The sequence below is a fragment of the Spermophilus citellus genome (assembly GCF_964194105.1).
Source record: "Spermophilus citellus genome assembly, chromosome: 16".
Classification (NCBI taxonomy): domain Eukaryota; kingdom Metazoa; phylum Chordata; class Mammalia; order Rodentia; family Sciuridae; genus Spermophilus; species Spermophilus citellus.
Genome location: NC_138196.1, coordinates 29,368,895 through 29,387,000, shown reverse-complemented (window position 1 = coordinate 29,387,000; position 18,106 = coordinate 29,368,895). Strand labels below are relative to the sequence as shown.

At 38.7% G+C, this 18,106-nt stretch overlaps 2 protein-coding genes across 2 annotated transcripts; one reads left to right on the top strand and one right to left on the bottom strand.

Annotated features, from left to right (window-relative positions):
* Window positions 1-1,332: 1,332 nt before the first annotated feature.
* TTI2 (TELO2 interacting protein 2) lies at window positions 1,333-11,764 on the top strand. The gene is made up of 9 exons (XM_081269509.1): window positions 1,333-1,474; window positions 2,136-2,847; window positions 4,447-4,633; window positions 5,234-5,326; window positions 6,844-7,031; window positions 7,110-7,253; window positions 7,442-7,604; window positions 8,828-8,999; window positions 10,700-11,764. The coding sequence occupies exons 1-8, from the start codon at window positions 1,444-1,446 to the stop codon at window positions 8,930-8,932; spliced, it is 1,623 nt and encodes a 540-aa protein (XP_081125635.1). The 5' UTR covers window positions 1,333-1,443; the 3' UTR covers window positions 8,933-8,999; window positions 10,700-11,764.
* On the bottom strand, window positions 9,140-17,093 carry MAK16 (MAK16 homolog). The gene is made up of 10 exons (XM_081269510.1): window positions 16,992-17,093; window positions 14,766-14,815; window positions 14,565-14,674; window positions 14,398-14,462; window positions 14,054-14,205; window positions 13,324-13,378; window positions 11,773-11,847; window positions 10,665-10,781; window positions 9,769-9,834; window positions 9,140-9,635 (listed from the first exon to the last, which is right to left on the bottom strand). The coding sequence occupies exons 1-10, from the start codon at window positions 17,004-17,006 to the stop codon at window positions 9,438-9,440; spliced, it is 903 nt and encodes a 300-aa protein (XP_081125636.1). The 5' UTR covers window positions 17,007-17,093; the 3' UTR covers window positions 9,140-9,437.
* Window positions 17,094-18,106: the final 1,013 nt, after the last annotated feature.

The following is an 18,106-nucleotide window of genomic DNA, read 5'->3' as shown; positions in this document are numbered from 1 at the left end:
TATGTATTTAACTGCTTTCTAAAAACAATCCTAAGAGGCACGTAGGGACTATTATCAACTACATTTTTTTTCCAGTAAAAAAAAAATTAAGGCAGGGGCTGGGGTTATGGCTCAGCGGTAGAGCGCTTGCCTCGCATGTGCAAGGCCCTGGTTCGATCCTCAGCACCACATAAAAATAAATAAAAGTTATTGTGTACAACTACAAAAAAATAAATATAAAAAAATTAATGCATAGAATATTCTTGGAATATTGAACTTTTGCCCAAAGTCACAGGGAAGAAGAAAAAAATCAAGGCAGACAGGAAGACAGAGTAGATAGGTTAGTTGCAAGTCCTGTACCAAGAACATGCCAAGAAGTGCGGGTCGTATAGCCCCCTGCACCATAACCACCTCCAGGAGGACAAGGAACCACTGACGTGTCACGGCTCACTCCTCGAACACACACACCCACAATCCGGAGGCCATAAGGGGCTTCCTCTGGACTTTCAGGGACCTGGAGGCGGGATAAAACCCAAAGCCTCTGCTGCAGGGTGGCACAGGCCGCTGGCCACAGGCAGGGCTGCCGGGTGGCAGCAGAGAGGCGTAGAGCCTCCCCGTGGATCCCGTTCCGAGAAACGGCCCGGTAGTCTCTACCGACCCTCCTGATGCTCAAAGTCCGTACTTTTTCCGCTCCTGCCCACGCCTTGGCACAAACGACGTCGGCTTCTTCAGACTCCTGGGACACCGTGACACCTCTGAGGAATAGAAGCTGGCAAACTCCCAAAGGGGCAGGGCACAGTGCCCGGAGACCAGGCCCGGAGGAGCTTCACTAAAGTTAAGCGAACGCAATACCGCCCCCCGGGAAACTGCAATGAGAGGGGGAAATCAGGTCTGCACGGCGGGAAATGGACTAAGGTAAAGGACTCGATGCTGGGCGCCTGGTTAACACTCTACCAAGACCGCGGACCTGGACCTGGCTCCAGGAGCCCCAGCCTGCCAGGCCTGCGCCCTTTCCGCTCTCTGGCGGTCGCTCTGGGGTTCGTTCTACTCGCCGCCAGCAGCCCAGAACCGGAGCTACGCACCCCCGCACGGGAGGGACTGTGCAGAAAGCCACTCCTACTGCTGGGTGCGTGAGTGACCGCGCTCAGTAGGGTGAAATGTCCGACACTATCCACAAGGAACAGTTTCCAGAACAAAAGATACACCCACACAAAATTAGCCACCTACACTTAAATGAAAAACAACCCCCCCCCCAAAAAAAAAAAAAAACGCACTTTAAAAGCTGGGGCAACTATATAAGCTAACAAAAAACCAAGAGATTATGCCTCTTTGAACTTGGAAACATGAAAAAAGAGTTACAGGATCCTTGAAGTTCACGTCAGACGGGTAATGTGCCGATGTCGTAACAAGGTTTAGAGGGAGGCACATCTCACACAAGAGCGTGAACACCCAATCATCACGCTTATGAACCGAAGGATCGGAACCACAGTTTCCGGTAAGCAGTCCCAAGTATGTGCCACTAATTTTTCGAATAGGGTGATGACATAATTTCATATATATCCAATTTTAACACAAAAATTCCTGTACACTTCAAAAAGCAGGGCTGATACTCTGTGACAACTTTCTTTCCCATCTTACCAAAACAAAACAGAAACTAAATTAGTGAGTGGGTGCTTATATATGTAAATATATTCGCTAGAGCTCCACCTTTTCTGCCTGTTTTCTTAGCCTATCTTTATGGCTTTCCGACCGTAAGTCGTGAAATAGAAGATTGCGTCAGTATCGGCGGAAGTTAGTCTTGTGCTTTGCGGCAGCGAGGTTTGGTGGTGCCGGATATTGCCAGACACTGGCGGTGTGTGGGATACCCGGCAGGTACTCGCTTTCTGGTGTTCGTGTCTCAGCTCACCAGGTTCTTTCTTTAAAAAAAAAAGAAAAAGAAAAAATGGAGGGGAAGTGGGGTGTCTTCAGAAAGAGTAGTTTCTCCACTTCCCAGTTACAAGCCTGAGACTTTTTACCAGCAAGGCGCATTTCCCTTGCACTTTATTATCCCGGTCAAACTTGTCACTCTGCTCCCAGACGTCTCGCCCTTTTATTTGAATATAGTTAACTTTCCTTTGGCATAATTCCAGCTTCCGAGTCATCTCTCCCCTCTTTAGTGGGTCCTATCCAGCCTCTAGCTTCGTGCCCCAACGGAGACCAGATCTTTACTGCTGCAGCCGGAGGAATGGAGCTTGAGAGCGCGAAGGAAACACCGCGGGCAGGCTCTTCCTTGCCTCGCGAGTGGTCTCCCTCTGCCCTCGAACAGAATTTCTCCAAGATTTTGCACCGCCTTACCGGCCAGGAGGCACGACAAAGCAACTCAAGAGATGTCGCTCTTAAAGACCTCCGTGCTCTAATAGAAGCCACAGAATGTGACAGATTATTTGAGGGGAGTGGCGAACCGCACCGTGGAATACCTGAAATACTGGGGCAGGTGGCAAAAGCTCTGGGAAAGTACGCAGCCCCATACAAAGAAGAGGAAGGTGGAAGTGATGGTCACTCTGAAGTAGCTGAGAAAGCAGCAGAAGTTGGGTTACTCTTTCTTAAACTGTTGGGGAAAGTCGAGACTGCCAAGAATTCTCTTGACTGCCCTGCATGGGAGACAGGCCTACGTCACTTGGCAGGACCCATCTATATTTTTGCTATCACACACTGCTTGGAGAAACCATGGACCAGCCCAAAATCTCAGGAGGTTGCTGGAGAGGTGCTCTCCTTACTACTTCGAGTTACTGGATGCAGTTCTGAGGCAGGATTCTTACGCGGAGAAAATGAAGATGAGAAAGGGAAATTTATTGTGGTAATGGGGCTACTCAAACCCGATTTGAATAAGTGAGTACTCCTGCCCTTTGCCACATGAGCTTCAACCTAATGTAGTGGAAGGTTAGAGCTCAAAGAACCCAAGTTTATTCATCAGGAAAATAAAGATGTTGTAATAGTAGATCTCTTAAAACTGGCTTGTTAAAAATGCACTAGATAGTAGTAAATATGAGATTAAAACCAAGGTTTTCAGGCTTGATTTTACAATGTTCTTTCTGGCACTAGACATTTGCCTTGAAAAATTGGAAATCCTGTCCCATTGATCTGGAATTATGTTTCTTAACCTAGGTGAAGATAGGGATTTGGAGAGGATTTTTAAAACTTATGATTTGAGGGGATGGGAGTGTAGAGTACATGCCTAACTTGTGGCAGGACTTGGGTTTGATTCCCCAGCACCACAAAAACAAAAGTTCGAATTTCAATTTGGGGATCTTTAAACTCATCACTAGGTTTTAGATAGAGAAGCAGTATTTGGAATGAAAAAATAATGACTCTTTTTCACTTGATACTTTGGAAGTATTTGTAGCACTGAAGTGATGACAAAAAAAATATCATAAACTGTCATTTTTACCAGAAACATGGAGGACAAGGGCTTCTTTTTTTAATATTTATTTTTTGGTTAGACACAATACTTTTATTTTGCTTATTATTTTGTTTATTTACTTATTTTTATGTGGTGTTGAGGATGGGACCCAGGGCCTCCTGCATGCTAGGTGAGCGCTCTACTGCCAAGCTACAACCCCAGCCCAAGGGCTTTGTTTTATTGTTCTGAGTGGAACCAGTTTAGATAGCCTCTCTGAATCTGTTTCCTTGATGGCAGGTGTTTACCAGGGATTCAACTTAGGGGCACTCAACCATTGAGCCACATCCCCAGCCAATTTTGTATTTTATTTAGGGTCTCACTGAGTTGCTTAGCACCTCACCGGTCTGAGGCTGTCTTTGAACTTGATATCCTCCTGCCTCAGCCTCCTGAGACGCTGGGATTATTTATATATTATTTAATATAAATAATATATATTAGTATATGTTATATATATATTATTTAATATAAATAATATATATACTAAGTTATTTTGAGGATTAGTTGAGTCATGTGCAAATTCACTTTATAATCTCTAAATTGGTGCTCATGTATTGATTCATTTGTTCCCTTATAATAATGCCAAGACATTTCCATTATTCCTCTTTCCCTTTTCAGAACATATTTACTGTAACAGTCACCAACACCACTGTCACCTCACATTCTTTACATAGCTGTGGTTATAAATAACTGTTTCTCATTGGATAAGTTTTAAACAGAGAGGTCTTGATGATTGTTATATTTAGTGTAGATTATGGAAATTATTATTACTTTTTTTTTTTGTGGTGCTGAGGATTGAACCCAGGGCCTTGTGCATGTGAGGCAAGTACTCTACCAACTGAGCTATATCCCCAGCCCAATTATGGAAATTATTTTAACTCAAATCATAAAATAAGTGTTATAAAACCAAGACTTATCCTATGTGGGGTGTATTTTTTCAAGAATAAAAAATACTCTGTTCAGTTTGAACTGGTTAATTATATTGCTAATTAACATCACATCGCTTTATGTTGTTTCATGTATGCATTTAGGGAAACCTGGAAAAATAACCCTGCTGCCAAACATGTTTTCTCATGGATTCTGCAACAGATCACTCGACCCTGGCTATACCAACACCTAGAAAGGATACTTCCCCCATCATTGCTCATCTCAGATGATTATCAAACTGAGAACAAAATCCTGGGTGTACACTGCCTTCATCACATTGTGCTTAATGTGGTAAGCAATTTCTGCTGACACCTGTGTTGATGGGACAGACTGAGTTAGTTATTCATGACCATTCTTAAGTCATCATATATAGCTATTATTTTCACTTATGTTCATTCACTAGCTTAAGTCATTAAGTCATTAAATTCACTTATTTATTTTTCTTCAATTTCTCCTCTGCCAACCTGATGTGTTTCATAGTTTAATTTAAAAAGGACAACCAAAAAATCAGGAGTATAGCTCAGTGGTAGAGTGTGTTCATAGCATGCATGAGGTCCTGAGTTTAAAAAAAAAAAAAAAAAAGCAAAAAGGATAGTTATAGTAGAAACAGGAAGGATGGATTATTATCATACTGAATAACTAGACCTTGAGTGATTAGCAGTTGACTTCGAACAAGGGGAAAAAAAACTGAACCTGAAAGGGATGGTACCCAAATGTGCAAGCTAGTATTGAAGGAAACTTAAAATTTATTTTGTATTGTAGAGCTTTTAAAATATATGCAGAAATAGGCTGATATAATTAGCCTCCATGTACCCATAATCTAATTTGGAAAATTACCAACATTTTGCCAGTCTTGGAAAACTTTTAATTGGATAACTTGTCTGATTGCAGCCAGCTGCTGATTTGCTCCAGTTTAACAGAGCCCAGGTCATATACCATGCCATTTTCAACCACCTGTACATGCCAGAACACAACCTCATTCAGGTAAGGTTTATTCAACTGTTTGAGTTCTCCAAAATTGAGTAGAAGATTGCACTATGTAAGTACTGAGTAGTTGTTCCTCTCTTATAAAGTAATGATGATAAATAAAAGCTGTTGCCTAAAAAAATAGCTCAACATTAGACAGGCATCCACACCTGAGTCTTCAAAGAAAAACCAGTGTGGGCTGGGGATGTGGCTCAAGCGGTAGGGCGCTTGCCTGGCCTGGGTTCGATCCTCAGCACCACATACAAACGAAGATGTTGTGTCCACCGAAAACTAGAAAATAAATATTGAAAAATTCAAAAAAAAAAAAAAAAAAAAGAAAAAGAAAAACCAGTGTTTTGCCTTTACATTGGTCGATTATGTCTGAAAAAGTTCTATTTTATTAATTTTAATGTTTCTTGCCTTACATCAACATATGCACTTGAAACTCATTATATGTAAATATTTAGTGTCATTTATTTTTTCATCCAGTAGTCACTGATACCCATTATGTGCCAGTAACTATTATAGGATTCAGAGATAAATGAATTAGGTAGGCCTTAAGAAATCCTTTGGAGGGATAGTAAGGTAATTGATTATGTATTCACATATCTGAACACATATACAATATAAGTGATAACTATATTAGGTTTGTGTAAAATGCAGCGGATGTCTAGCAATAGGCAACTAACCAGGTTGGGGTGGTGTTAGGGATGGTTTTAGAAGGCTTTGGGAAGCAAGTGATATTTGCTTATGAGGATGAATAGAAGTTTCATAGGAGGGAGAATATTCTGAAGACAGAAGAAACAAATCTATAAAATTACAGGTTTGTGTGTGTGTGTGTGGGCGGGGGGAATGGAACCCAGATCCTTGTACATGTTGGGCAGCACTCTTCCAGAATTATACCTCTAATCTTTGATCTTTTTTAATGTCTTGTCTACCTCCTTCTCCAGCATCTTTTTTAAATTTTTTTTTACTTTTATTTTTAAACTAGTATTTGGAGTTATTGAGACTCCACATACTAACAGGTAAGAGTATATTTATGGCTTTTAAGATGAAGAAGAGACTTTTGAAAATGCAAAACACTAATAACAACCAAGCATCCCAGGAGAACTAAAAGGGGAGGGTCTGGATACTGTAACTTCAAATAGGGTGATCAAATGTGATACTAATTTGGACTATCTTAGATTCTGTGTGGAAGTGGGTTTATTGATAGTAAATGTAAATATGAAGTTATCACTAAGTCACTTTTACTTAGTGACAATAGACTTAAATTCCTAAAGTCTGGATAAACATTGCAGCTCTGCCAGTATTCCCATTTCACAAACTAGTAAGGAACAATCCTTAGGAAAAATGGAGATGAAGGATGTGAAGACGGTGTTAAATAATTTGCATTCAATGTATTAATTACTCTGGTATCTTAGAATTGCTATGACATGGAACCCAAAGACAGTAGATTAATGAAGTTCTTAGAAAAATCAAGAGTGTTGTGAATGCAAACCGATGAACTATAGTTTCTTTCCATTTATTCCTTTTAGGCTGTGCTCCTGTGTCTCCTGGATTTATTCCCCATCCTGGAGAAAACCATGCACTGGAAGGGAGATGGAGCTCGCACCACCACACACTGTGACGAGGTCCTGCGGCTGATCCTAACCCATATGGAACCAGAGCATCGCCTTCTCTTACGTAGGACTTATGCAAGAAACCTACCAGCTTTTGTGAAGAGGCAAGTATCTGGGTTGCTGGTCTAGCCATACATCCCAAATTCAACTCTTTGGCATCACATTTTCTCTTCTATTTTTAGGTTGGGGATCCTAACTGTCCGGCACTTGAAGAGGCTGGAGCGGGTCATCATTAGTTATCTGGAGGTTTACGACGGACCAGAAGAGGAGGCTAGATTGAAGATATTAGAAACCCTAAAACTTCTCATGCAGTATACTTGGCCCAGGTATAACTTCCAAGCGGACAGCTGTGCTAAAAAGGGGCAAAACTCGGCCAATTTTCTCTTTTTAACTTCTGTAATTCAGTGCAAAGTATTAGGAACATGCATAACAAAAATCTGAAGTCTGATCATTGGTTCTGTTTTGATGTTAATGGTCTTTTAGAATGTGAACAGTCTTTTCTTTCTGATTGCAGAATTTCTTGCAGACTTGTGGTCTTACTGAAGGCTATCTTGAAACTTATATGTGATGTAGCAAGGGACCCAACACTTACACCTGAGCCTGTTAAGAACACCTTGCTACAGGAGGCCACAGACTGCCTGATTCTCTTAGATCACTGTTCTCAAGGACAAGTAAAGGTAAAAGTCTACAATTTGGTTTTAGTTGGCCCTTATTATTTATATGTAAATTCCTGTGATAATTTACTATTTATGTGCCTCACCAAGCCTAGAGGGTTTTATATTCCCATCTCTAAGCCCTCTAGTCTTCAACAGTTTGTTCAGTACTTTTTCTTTTTTTCTAATGATGGGAATTAATCCCAAGATACTACACTGTCCCCTAGGCAGCCTTTGAAGCACATGCTAATAAGCATTACTCTTATTTATGAGCTATATCCCCAGACCCTCATTTTAAAGCTATTCAGAACTGCTTAGAGCAAAAGGCAAGAGGATCAGAGGTCTGAATTACGGACAAGAGAGTACGGGCAAAAGCATTATGATCAAGAGTTTGTAAAATTTAAGTTCTGTTCTAGTCTTTTGAATTAAAAGAAGTAATGAGTTTAATATTGAATAACTTAGCTATCAGAAATGTTCCTGTTTTGGGGTAGGTAACCATTTTAGGTGGATGTTTTCCCATAGTTTTATTTATCCATATGGGAATTCTTTTTGGTCCTATATTCCACAAAAGTTAACTACTCAAAGTCACAGCTTATACTAGCTATCTGTGCATTTATATGTATTTAACAGACTTAATAGACTGTCTCATTTTTTACTCCATTTAGAAATCTTCAATTGAAAGCCTAAAGGTAGCATGAAAAGAAATTCATATCTCAGAAATATTTGAGAGTGTGAATGAACAAATAAAACAACAAACCAAACTACTTCATTTTAGCTCTTAACTTTGGGCAGTTTCAAGTTTTGAGATCTAAATCCAGATTAATTTGCTATGGTTAGAATTAAACTGCTGCCTCTTGAACCAACAGGACACTGGAATAAACAAGTTAATGTTTTGTTTCAGTTTGTTTTTTTTTGGTACTGGGTATTGAACCCAGGGGTGCTTGATCACTGAGCCACATCCCCAGCCTTTCTTTGTATTTAGAGATGGGGTCTCACTCAGTTGCTTAGGGTCTTGCTAAGTTGCTGAGGCTGGCTTTAAACTCATGATCCTCCTGAGCTGTTGGGATTATAGGCATGCACCACTGTGCCTGGCTTAATGGTTTTTGAAGTAACCTATTCTGATTGGTGAACTGTCCTCTAGTTATCCATTCTTTTCTTCTTTGAGTATGTTTCTAGAGAAGAATGAAGGTAAAGGGGAAAAAGTAACAATTCAAAAAAGTCCATGTTTGTTTGGTTTCATGTTTCAGGGTCTCTTGGCCAAAATTCTCCTAAGCTGTGAAGACAGAACGGTGGTGAGCTGTATCAGAAAAGTGCAACAGGTTCCTGAAGGCACTCCCTACCATGGAACTTAAGAGTGCTCATTAAAAGGAAAGAATTTTCTTTCCATTCCAGATTGTATGAATGGAGTTGTGGGAAAAGGTATTATTACACTAAACATTTAAAATAGGAACTTTTTTCTTTCTTTTACCCCATAGGAATAGGGAAAGGAGAAAAAGAAGAAATTGAAGACCTGACATTCTATATAAAGTTTGGGAGAAAGAAAAAAGGACACTAAGGAATTTAGTGCTAACATTTATAAATATTTACACCCACAATTTCATTCCACCTTCATCTGTTAAGCTTCTTGGGCTCAAGCTGTGATTGCCAACACATATGGTATAAAAATACTCTTCACAACTTACAGCTTTTTTCCACTCACTACAGATTTCTTGCCCCACTGAAGTGGCATAAATATTAAGAATATAAGTATTGTGTGAAATAGTACATAAAAGAGCAAAAACTGGAGGTGTATGTATGTTTAAGATTAAAAAAAAAAAAAGTTCAAAATGTTCAGTCCTGGTTAAAAATGGAGGAAAATCATGTGGTTTTGGTCTTGGCCATGGGCTCTGTCTCTTGTTCATACTCTATCTCTACATAGGCTCGTTTTCTCCTGAAAGGTCCTTTTAAGGGTGTTTTGCCTTTGTGCTTTGCATTAATAGTCTTGTCTTCTTCCTCTTCACTGGAGGATTTATCTTCCTGATCTTCATCACCACTGACTTCCAACTTATCCATATCCTAATATGGAGAGAAAAGATCAAAGGAAAAATGCTAGTTTAGAACAAATAGAGTGTTTATTTGCTTTTGTTTATGTTCAAAAACAATTCTTTTGCCACAGGCCAAAAGACAATCTTTTACCCCCAGAGCTCACCTCAAAATCACTTAGATCACTCTCATCCACTTCCTCATCTTCCACAAATTCTCTTTTGCCCACATCCTAAAATAAAACATAATGATTGGGTCCAGAATACATAACAAAGATGCAGTTTAGACATATAGTAAAAACTCTTTGCTAAATAAGAACATAATTCTTTGGTATAAGCCAATCAAAATTTAGTTATTCCCATGTTTAGTGCTCCTAAATTTTAGAGACATCAGATAATTCCCACGCCTGATTTAAATTTTTAGATTTATATATTTAAATTTTTAAATTTATACATTTTATATATTATTGTATTATTTAATATATATTAAATTTATATATTTAAAATAGATTTATATATTTATATATATTTAAATTATTAGAGGCGAAATATCTTCATTAAGTAAAACTAAAATTGTTAATTTATAGAGTTTGTTGGCTGAGGTGGAGGACAAAGCACCTACTACTAGTCAAATCTTGTGACAGAGAAAAGGTGACTAAATTATTTTGGTTAAGGGGCTGAAGATAATATTCTCTCTCTCAATTACATAAAATAGGGACCAAGGGTATAGCTAGTTGTAGAGTGCTTGCCTAACATGTATAAGGCCTGAATTTGTTCCCCACCACCACAAAAATAAATAAATAAAAGGTGTAAGAATTACATAAAAATGTATCTGGTTCTAAATGTTAGTGCTTGTCAAAACAAAAACAAGCCATTGCAGTGGTACATGTATGTAATCCCAGAAACTTGGGAGGCCAAGGCAGAAGGATTTTGAGTTCAAGGTCAGCTTCAGCAGCTTAGCTAGGTACTGCCTCAAAAAATAAAAGCTAGGGAATGTAGCTTGGTGGTAAAGCAACCCTGGGTTCAATTCCAGTACCAGACAACAAAAACAAACAAGACTTACTTCTTCTTCATCTTCTTCATCATCTTTTTCCTCAGCATCTGAAGAGTCGCTTTCTGTCTCCTGTTGTTCCAGAGCCTTGTCGAATGCATGAATGGGGAAGTTGTAGATGTCGCCATACTGAAGAACAAACAAATTGCCTTTAACTACATTTGGGTATTTCACTTGAAATTCTACTGTCCCACAAACATATCTGTTCCTCAGGAATTGAATGAGAATACTTAATTTGATGAGTAGTTTTTCTGATGTCTTCTTTTTGACATTCCCCCCACCCCCAGTACTGGGCATTGAACCCAGGGGCACTCCACCACTGAGCTACATCCCCGGCCCTTTTATTTATTTTGACACAGGGTCTTGCTGAGTTGCCCAACTGGGTTTGAACTTGTAGTACTACTGCATAAGCCTCCCAAGTAGCTGGGCTTATCGGTGTGTGCCACACCTGTCCTGTTTTTGACTTTTAAGAAATCAGTAGTTAATACCAAATGGGTAGCTTCTATGGAGCATGCATGGAACCAGGACATTTAAAATTTAGAAATTTATAAAACCCAAGCATTAAAAACAAATGTAATTTTGCTGACAAAGGTAAATAGTAAAGCAAAAGCATATTTTAAGTTGTCTACACAAATAACAGTTTTTTTAAAGAAATTTTTTAAAATCTTTAAAGACCAGATTAATAGGTAAATGGAGCATCCCAAGGTTTTTACACAGAGATCTAGAACTGTTGTGTTTGGAAATGAAACCAGGTCTATGTGAATTTAAATAAAATCAGAGCAGAGAGCTTTCCAGTATTTTTTAAATAAAATACATTTCCCTATATTTCCTAGCATGATACTATTGCTTAAAAAATAAAACTTGTGCGGGGCATGGTGGTGCATGCCTGTAATCCCAGCAGCTCAGGAGACTGAGGCAGGAGGAGTGAGTTCAAAGCCAGCTTCAGCAAAAGCAAGGTCCTAACTAAGCTACTCAGTGAGACACTGTCTCTAACTAAAATACAAAAAAATAGGGCTGGGGATATGGCTCAGTGGTTGAATGCTCCTGGGTTCAATCCCCAGTACCAAAATAAAATAAATAAATAAATAAACCTGTACCCCAAAGTTACAAGCTTTCTCACCGTATCTTGTTTCAGTCTCTCCAGTAATTCCTTCTCAATGGCATTGTCCAGCTGAGCAGCTATTAATGCCTTTTCCTATAAAAGAGAGAAACCCCATTTACTTCATTAGTACTCATTTTTTCAGCCTGCAGAAACAGAAATTTCCCATTTCATCCTATTATTGAGGCTTTTGCCTCTAACCAAATAGATTTCTTCATTCCCTCTCAAGCTTTCTTGGGAACTTTTCAATTAAAAAATTCCCATGGTTTTATAAGTAGCATTATAAATTTAATTCTAACAAAGCTTTTGACAGATCAAACTGTCTACATAAGAATCATAAAATTATCATCCCTAAAGTCAAACTTTATAAAAGCTGAGAAAAGGAAATAGAGACCTTCACCTAATTCTACTTTCTAAAACCATCTTAGATTCCATGTGACAGAACCAAAAACAAACTCTTCCTCTAATGGCTGTCAGTAGTAGTAATCCAGCAGAAAAACTTCAGTACAGTTCATAAAAAATTTAAAGGCAACACTTCATTAATGAGTTTCAGGATGAATTTTTTTTTTTTTTTTTTTGAAAAAATTCATTCTGTAAGCATTTTAAAGAGAAATGCAGGACCAGGTGCAATGGTCTTAGCCTCTGGAATTGCTGGGATTATAGGCAAGCACCACCATGCCCAGCACATTCAAAAAACTTTAATTGATGGACCCATCAAAAAGTTTGGAGACCAATGATGTGATACATTTGAGATACAAAACTTTATATGTTATTCATGGGAACAAAAGTATCAAAAGATTGATAAAGCTATTTCTTAAAAGGATAGGACATTAGGCAAATGTCTGTTGGTAAAAGGGAGGTAAGCAAAGCAAATACCAAGGACTGGAAATTTGAACTGGTCAGGGATAGTAGATTCCTAGGTCTTGAAGCATAAGGTAATTTTAGGAGGTGGACAGGTATACTGTTCTGAACAAAGGTTGGAGATTTCTGACTAGAGCACATGTTCCAGGATACAATAATGTTACTATTCATCACTTTAGTAACAAAATTGCCCAATTTACCTCACAGAAGTAAATAATCTATGATCAAAGCAGAGTTTCCAATTCTTTACCAGCAATTTTAAACTGCAGAAAATTCAATTTATCAATCAGATACATCCAGACCAGACATCTGGCTATTTAAAGATAATGCTCAAATTCTGCTGAAGATAACATCATATATAAGAAAAGCAACATCAGAATTCTGAATTCTTAAAACATCTGACTTCAAGAGTTTAAGGAATTATGAATCTGTATTAAGACATTGTTTTTGTCTATTTAATCTCTTAAGACATTGTTTCCACTATACACATCCCTAAAGCATCCATATTTTAACCTAAAAATACATAATCCTAAAATACAAAAAACTCAGCTGTCACAGGCAACTAATATTGCTATTGATTAGTGCGCCATCATCCAGGGCTGAACAGTTTACATGAAAAACAGTAACTGAATCTTTCTCATGTACCTTGCTTACTACCGCTACCACAATGAAAATACAAAAGCTATGAGTGTGAAAAGTAAGTTACGTTACCTCTCTTCTTTTCTCCCTACGCTCTACCTTCTTACTCAAAGGAACCAGTTTTCTCCTAGGAGAAATAAAACACTTTATCAGAAAATCCAGGTTCATGTGCTTTGTGTTGCTTTTAAAAGATAAAAAGATTGGAATTGGTTTTATAAGGCTCAGCTCAATACAGCAAAATATACTACTTAAAAATTTCCAGAAATTCAATGCTATAATAAACCAGCTATTTTAAAATATATTTTAACATAGGTGTTTTTGTTTGCTTTAGACATCCTGAGGTTTCTGAGGGCATTCGCTATACTAAGATTAATGTTTCAGTGAACTAATAAATAGGAATTTCCTGTAGAAGATTAATATCATCTTTACCATTCTCTGCACATGACAATGAAAAAAACATCAGGGTCTAACAGTTTTAGAAAGTAAAAGTCTTACATTCCTGTTTATCATGTTTTAGACAATTTTCAAATCCCTAATGTTAAGATTTCCTCAGGGAATTATAAAAGAAAAAATTTTGAAGCATATTTTCAGGCAAGGAGTGGGGAGATAATAAAGTTATACTCTTGTTTTAAAAATCCTGCAAATCAAAAGACACACCTTTAAAATTTCTTTTTAGCGTATCATACAAGATTATACAAAGCTGAATTTAATAGAAAGCATTATTAGCAGTTTAACAATCTCAGATTAATAACATGCTCTATGTAAAGAAGGTTTCAAAATAAACAAATATACAAATACTTACTGTCGCTTTAGTGTAAGTTTTCTAATTCGAATTAGGTACTGGGTTATCTTGGTAAATCTCTGCTTACATTTGTGTCGAATGAAGCGGGGCCAGTAAATTAGGTTTTCATCTATTTGCTCCAGTGCTTTCTCATAGTTTTTATGAAGCCGAACCTACCAAACAGAAAAAGGAAGCTTGAGGAGCAAGGGCAAATGATTAAGATTTCACCATCAACACCACCATTAAAAATCTTAGTGGGAATGGCTTCAGACATTTAATCTAGAGATGGTCAAGGAAGAGAGAGAAGACATGTGGCATCTTTGCTCTTGATTTAATAGTCACTACAGTTTCTTTGTGAGTCTTACCCGTTCCCAGAGACGCCTAGGAAAAGCTGCTCGTTCTATAACTTTCATATACAAGTAGCACTGTCCTGAAGGATAAAAAAATATCTTTAATATTACTTCAGAGAGATTGAGGAACACCCTTTTAAAAGGATGTTTAGTAGTTCTTATAGAAGTTAAGAAGGAATTACCTTTCTCTTCTTTGATAGTAGCATATTGACTATTTGCCAGGGGACAGGATGATCGATTGCAGAGTCCAGTTAGGCTGTATTCATTTCTGCAAAAGCCCTGAGTCTTGGTTCTAGAATAAGAGGAAATAAACATAGATTATAAAATGGTTACCAACAGGGCAACTAAAAGAATTTTAGTCCAGGTTGCAAATACAGTCTTACCTTATTTTGAAGGAACAAAATTGCCGGTTTCCTAGTGTATCCCAGATAACCTGCAAGACAAAAGTAAAAATACCCTTCAGGTGGTCCAACAGATGCTATGTTAATTAAAAAAGACAATGCTACACATCAAGGTATGCTTTACTAAGGAAAGAAGTCTTTAAGGAATGGAAGAAATGGTTTTTAAGAAAGCCTAACTTGTTTTCTTTACACAAATTCTTTACACAGATTCCTGTAGAAAAAAAAATGAATACAAATTAGCAATAATCATAATGTGACTACCCAGAGATAAAATTTCACTAGTATTCTGTTTTTCCAGAATTTGTGTGGCACCAACTACAGTGTACCTGTGTGTACATTTTAAGCAAAAATGAGATCATATTATATGTACTTTGTAACTTTGCTTTTTTACATATATGTTCACTTTCCATTATAAAAGGCTGCACAATACTATTTGGGCATATATATACCACAACTTTATCTCACTGAGGGCAAGGAAAATTCTCTATTGCTATCCTTCACTGGCTGATGTTCCTGTTATTCACTCAGCATTTCTTATATATTTAAGACTCTGACACTCTGTAAGGAATGAAAAGAAGGCATAGTTCTCTAAAAGTTTTATCTATCTAGTTAGGGGGAAAATATGTAACAAAGCATCACAAAGTAGTAATCAATCTAAGAGCCACACAGAAGTGTATGATAGTGTAAGAACCTTTGAGAGAGCTGCCTTAAGGAACTGAGAAAAAGCTTTAAAGTAGTTGAAGAAAGGTCAAAGAATAGAACACATTTTGAGAATTTTATAGGAAATGAAACTGGACAAGCAGGAAAGTCAGGCTTGTGACTTCAATATCATCTCTAAAACAATGACTCCAAAATTGCCATCTCCCAATTAAGGCTTCTTTCCTGAGGACTACTCTTGTCTTTGCATCCAGCTGCCCACTTGACACTTCAATTTCAATGTCTAAAAGACATCATAACTATTAACATATTCAAATACAGATCTGAGTTCCACACCCCTCTAAAGAACATGGCACTGCTTCTCTAGTCTTCCCCATTTTAATAAATAAAATCACGAATAAACTATTTGTTTAAATCAAAATCCCCTAATTTGTCCCATTTGTTCGATGAATTCATCATCATGTCTTGTTACTTACCTAAAGAACAAACCTAAAGTCATCCATTTCTTTTCATCTCCACACTTACTACCCTAGTCTCCTTGCTTTTATTCCCTCTCCTCAGAAGTCCTTCACACAACACAGCAAGGGGAGAATCTTTCACAAGGGTATAGCTGATATCATCACCCACTAAAAGCCCTAAGAACACTTCCTATAAGACTGCATCATCTTGCCTCAACAAGTATACCTACTTCTCATCCTCTTGATTCCTGTAACAAGTTATAGGAGTGTCCTTTATATTCTTTCTCTCCCATCTTCAGATCTTTGTACCTTTATGTTTTCTGGAACGCTTTACTGTACCTCTACTGTTTTCTCCAATGCTCAGTGGTTGTCTCATTTTCATATTATAGGTCTCAAGAGAAACCTTCCATGACCAGCCCCATCTGAAGTAGTGTCTCCTAATTACACTCTACTTTATTTTACTCATCTTTCTTTCACAGTACTATTGTTTTGTTCACCTGTTTACTTTCTCCCTCACCAGAGTGCTCCAAAACAGCAGGGGTTTCTGTTAACAAACCCGAGTAATTACCACCATGCCCGGCACATTCTTGAAAAAATACTGAACGCATGTTTACCAACAACTAAATGAATCAACCTAGGATGCTTCTGAAATCCTGACATAAGCAGACAGAGCAGATGTAAAGAAAAACAACACAGGAAAAGCAGACTGAAAAGTAACTTGCACCGGGATGGGCGGGATCCCTAAATTTGAAGTCTAAACTTCGCCATAACCCCTTTTCTCCCGCCCTCCCAAGTCCCAGGAACAACACAGCTGATAGCATGGCACAAAGTCCTTAACGCTAGGCACTAGGAAATGGTTAAGCTGACCCCGTGGTCGGAGGGGCAGGGTCCTGGCCTCTTAACGGAACGTGCGCAGCGAGCTGGAGATCTCGCGTAGACACGCGTGCAAAAACACTTTCGATAATCAGGGTTCTAGAAACCTCTCGTCAGGAACCGCACTAGGCAAATAGACCAGCTGAGTATGCGGTTTCTGATCCCTAATAATGTGCGAAACGCACTGCATAAATCCCGGGAGCAACAGGAGGAAACTCACGTCATCTGACTGCATGGTCCCGGCTGTTCAAGGAAGTAGTGCATGCTTCCAGGAAGAACCCGGCTCCTCCGGGCAGTCACTTCCGGAAAGCCTAGCCTCACGTCTCGCGAGAAGGTGGACTTCTCGAAGCCACACGGCGCCCCCTGGCGATCTAAGTGTCTTACGCTCCTGTGTGCCTTCCAGCGCAAGGACATCAGCGCGCACGCGCACTGACTTGTGTTTACTGTGGGGTCCCGCGCCGCTGGCAAGTCGTGTAGGCAGCGTGGTCGAGAATCGCCGGGTAGAGGTTAATCTCCTGTTGCTCCAGCATCAGACTGAAGTTGCCTCTCTGCTTCGTTCGGCCCGCGGACCTTGGCGCCGTGAGGGGCAGGATTGCTCTTTTTGCGCTCCTTTGTAGACTCGGAGCCCGAAATCCAAATTAGCCTCTGTCCTTTTTAACCTAAGCCCCTGTGCTTCTCACTCTCGGAAATTCATACGTCAGATCATATTTCAAAAACAAATGTGGAGGGTTAACAGTCCATTTTAATTTTTCATTTTGCTAGAGGAATTACTGTTTCTACAAAAGAAAGGTCGTTTCTACCAAAGGTCATTGCTAAAAGAATAAGAAGGGCACAATCTCAGAATAAGGATGGGCCCTTTGTTTGAAGGCATTAAATAAGTAATTGTAATAAGTATTGTACTTTGGCTACGTGCTGGTGAAAGCCATGATTCAGAACCATTGATTTACCCCTAATTTTGGAGGCAAACTTAAGTTATAAAAACTTATGGCCATTTACTAATTATCTTTAGACAAGTCACTTAACTTTTATCAAACTCTTGCCCCATTTGAAAAATGGGGATATGTAAGAACTAGAGGTGTGTTAAATACATAGTTTAAATTGCTTTATAAAGTAGTTGTGATTGTTTTCAATACACTATTGTCCTGTACAAGGCTGGTTTGAAGACCTAGAGAAAAGTCCTGTTATACACACACACACCTTTTTATGCTAGTAAAAAATTTAAAACAGCTTGGAAGAACCCACCACCTGTACACATCACACTTTGCAAGTTGCTTTAAGGAGAGGAAGGTGAGGCACTTTTCAGTTTGACTTAATACAACTCCCCCCCCACCCACC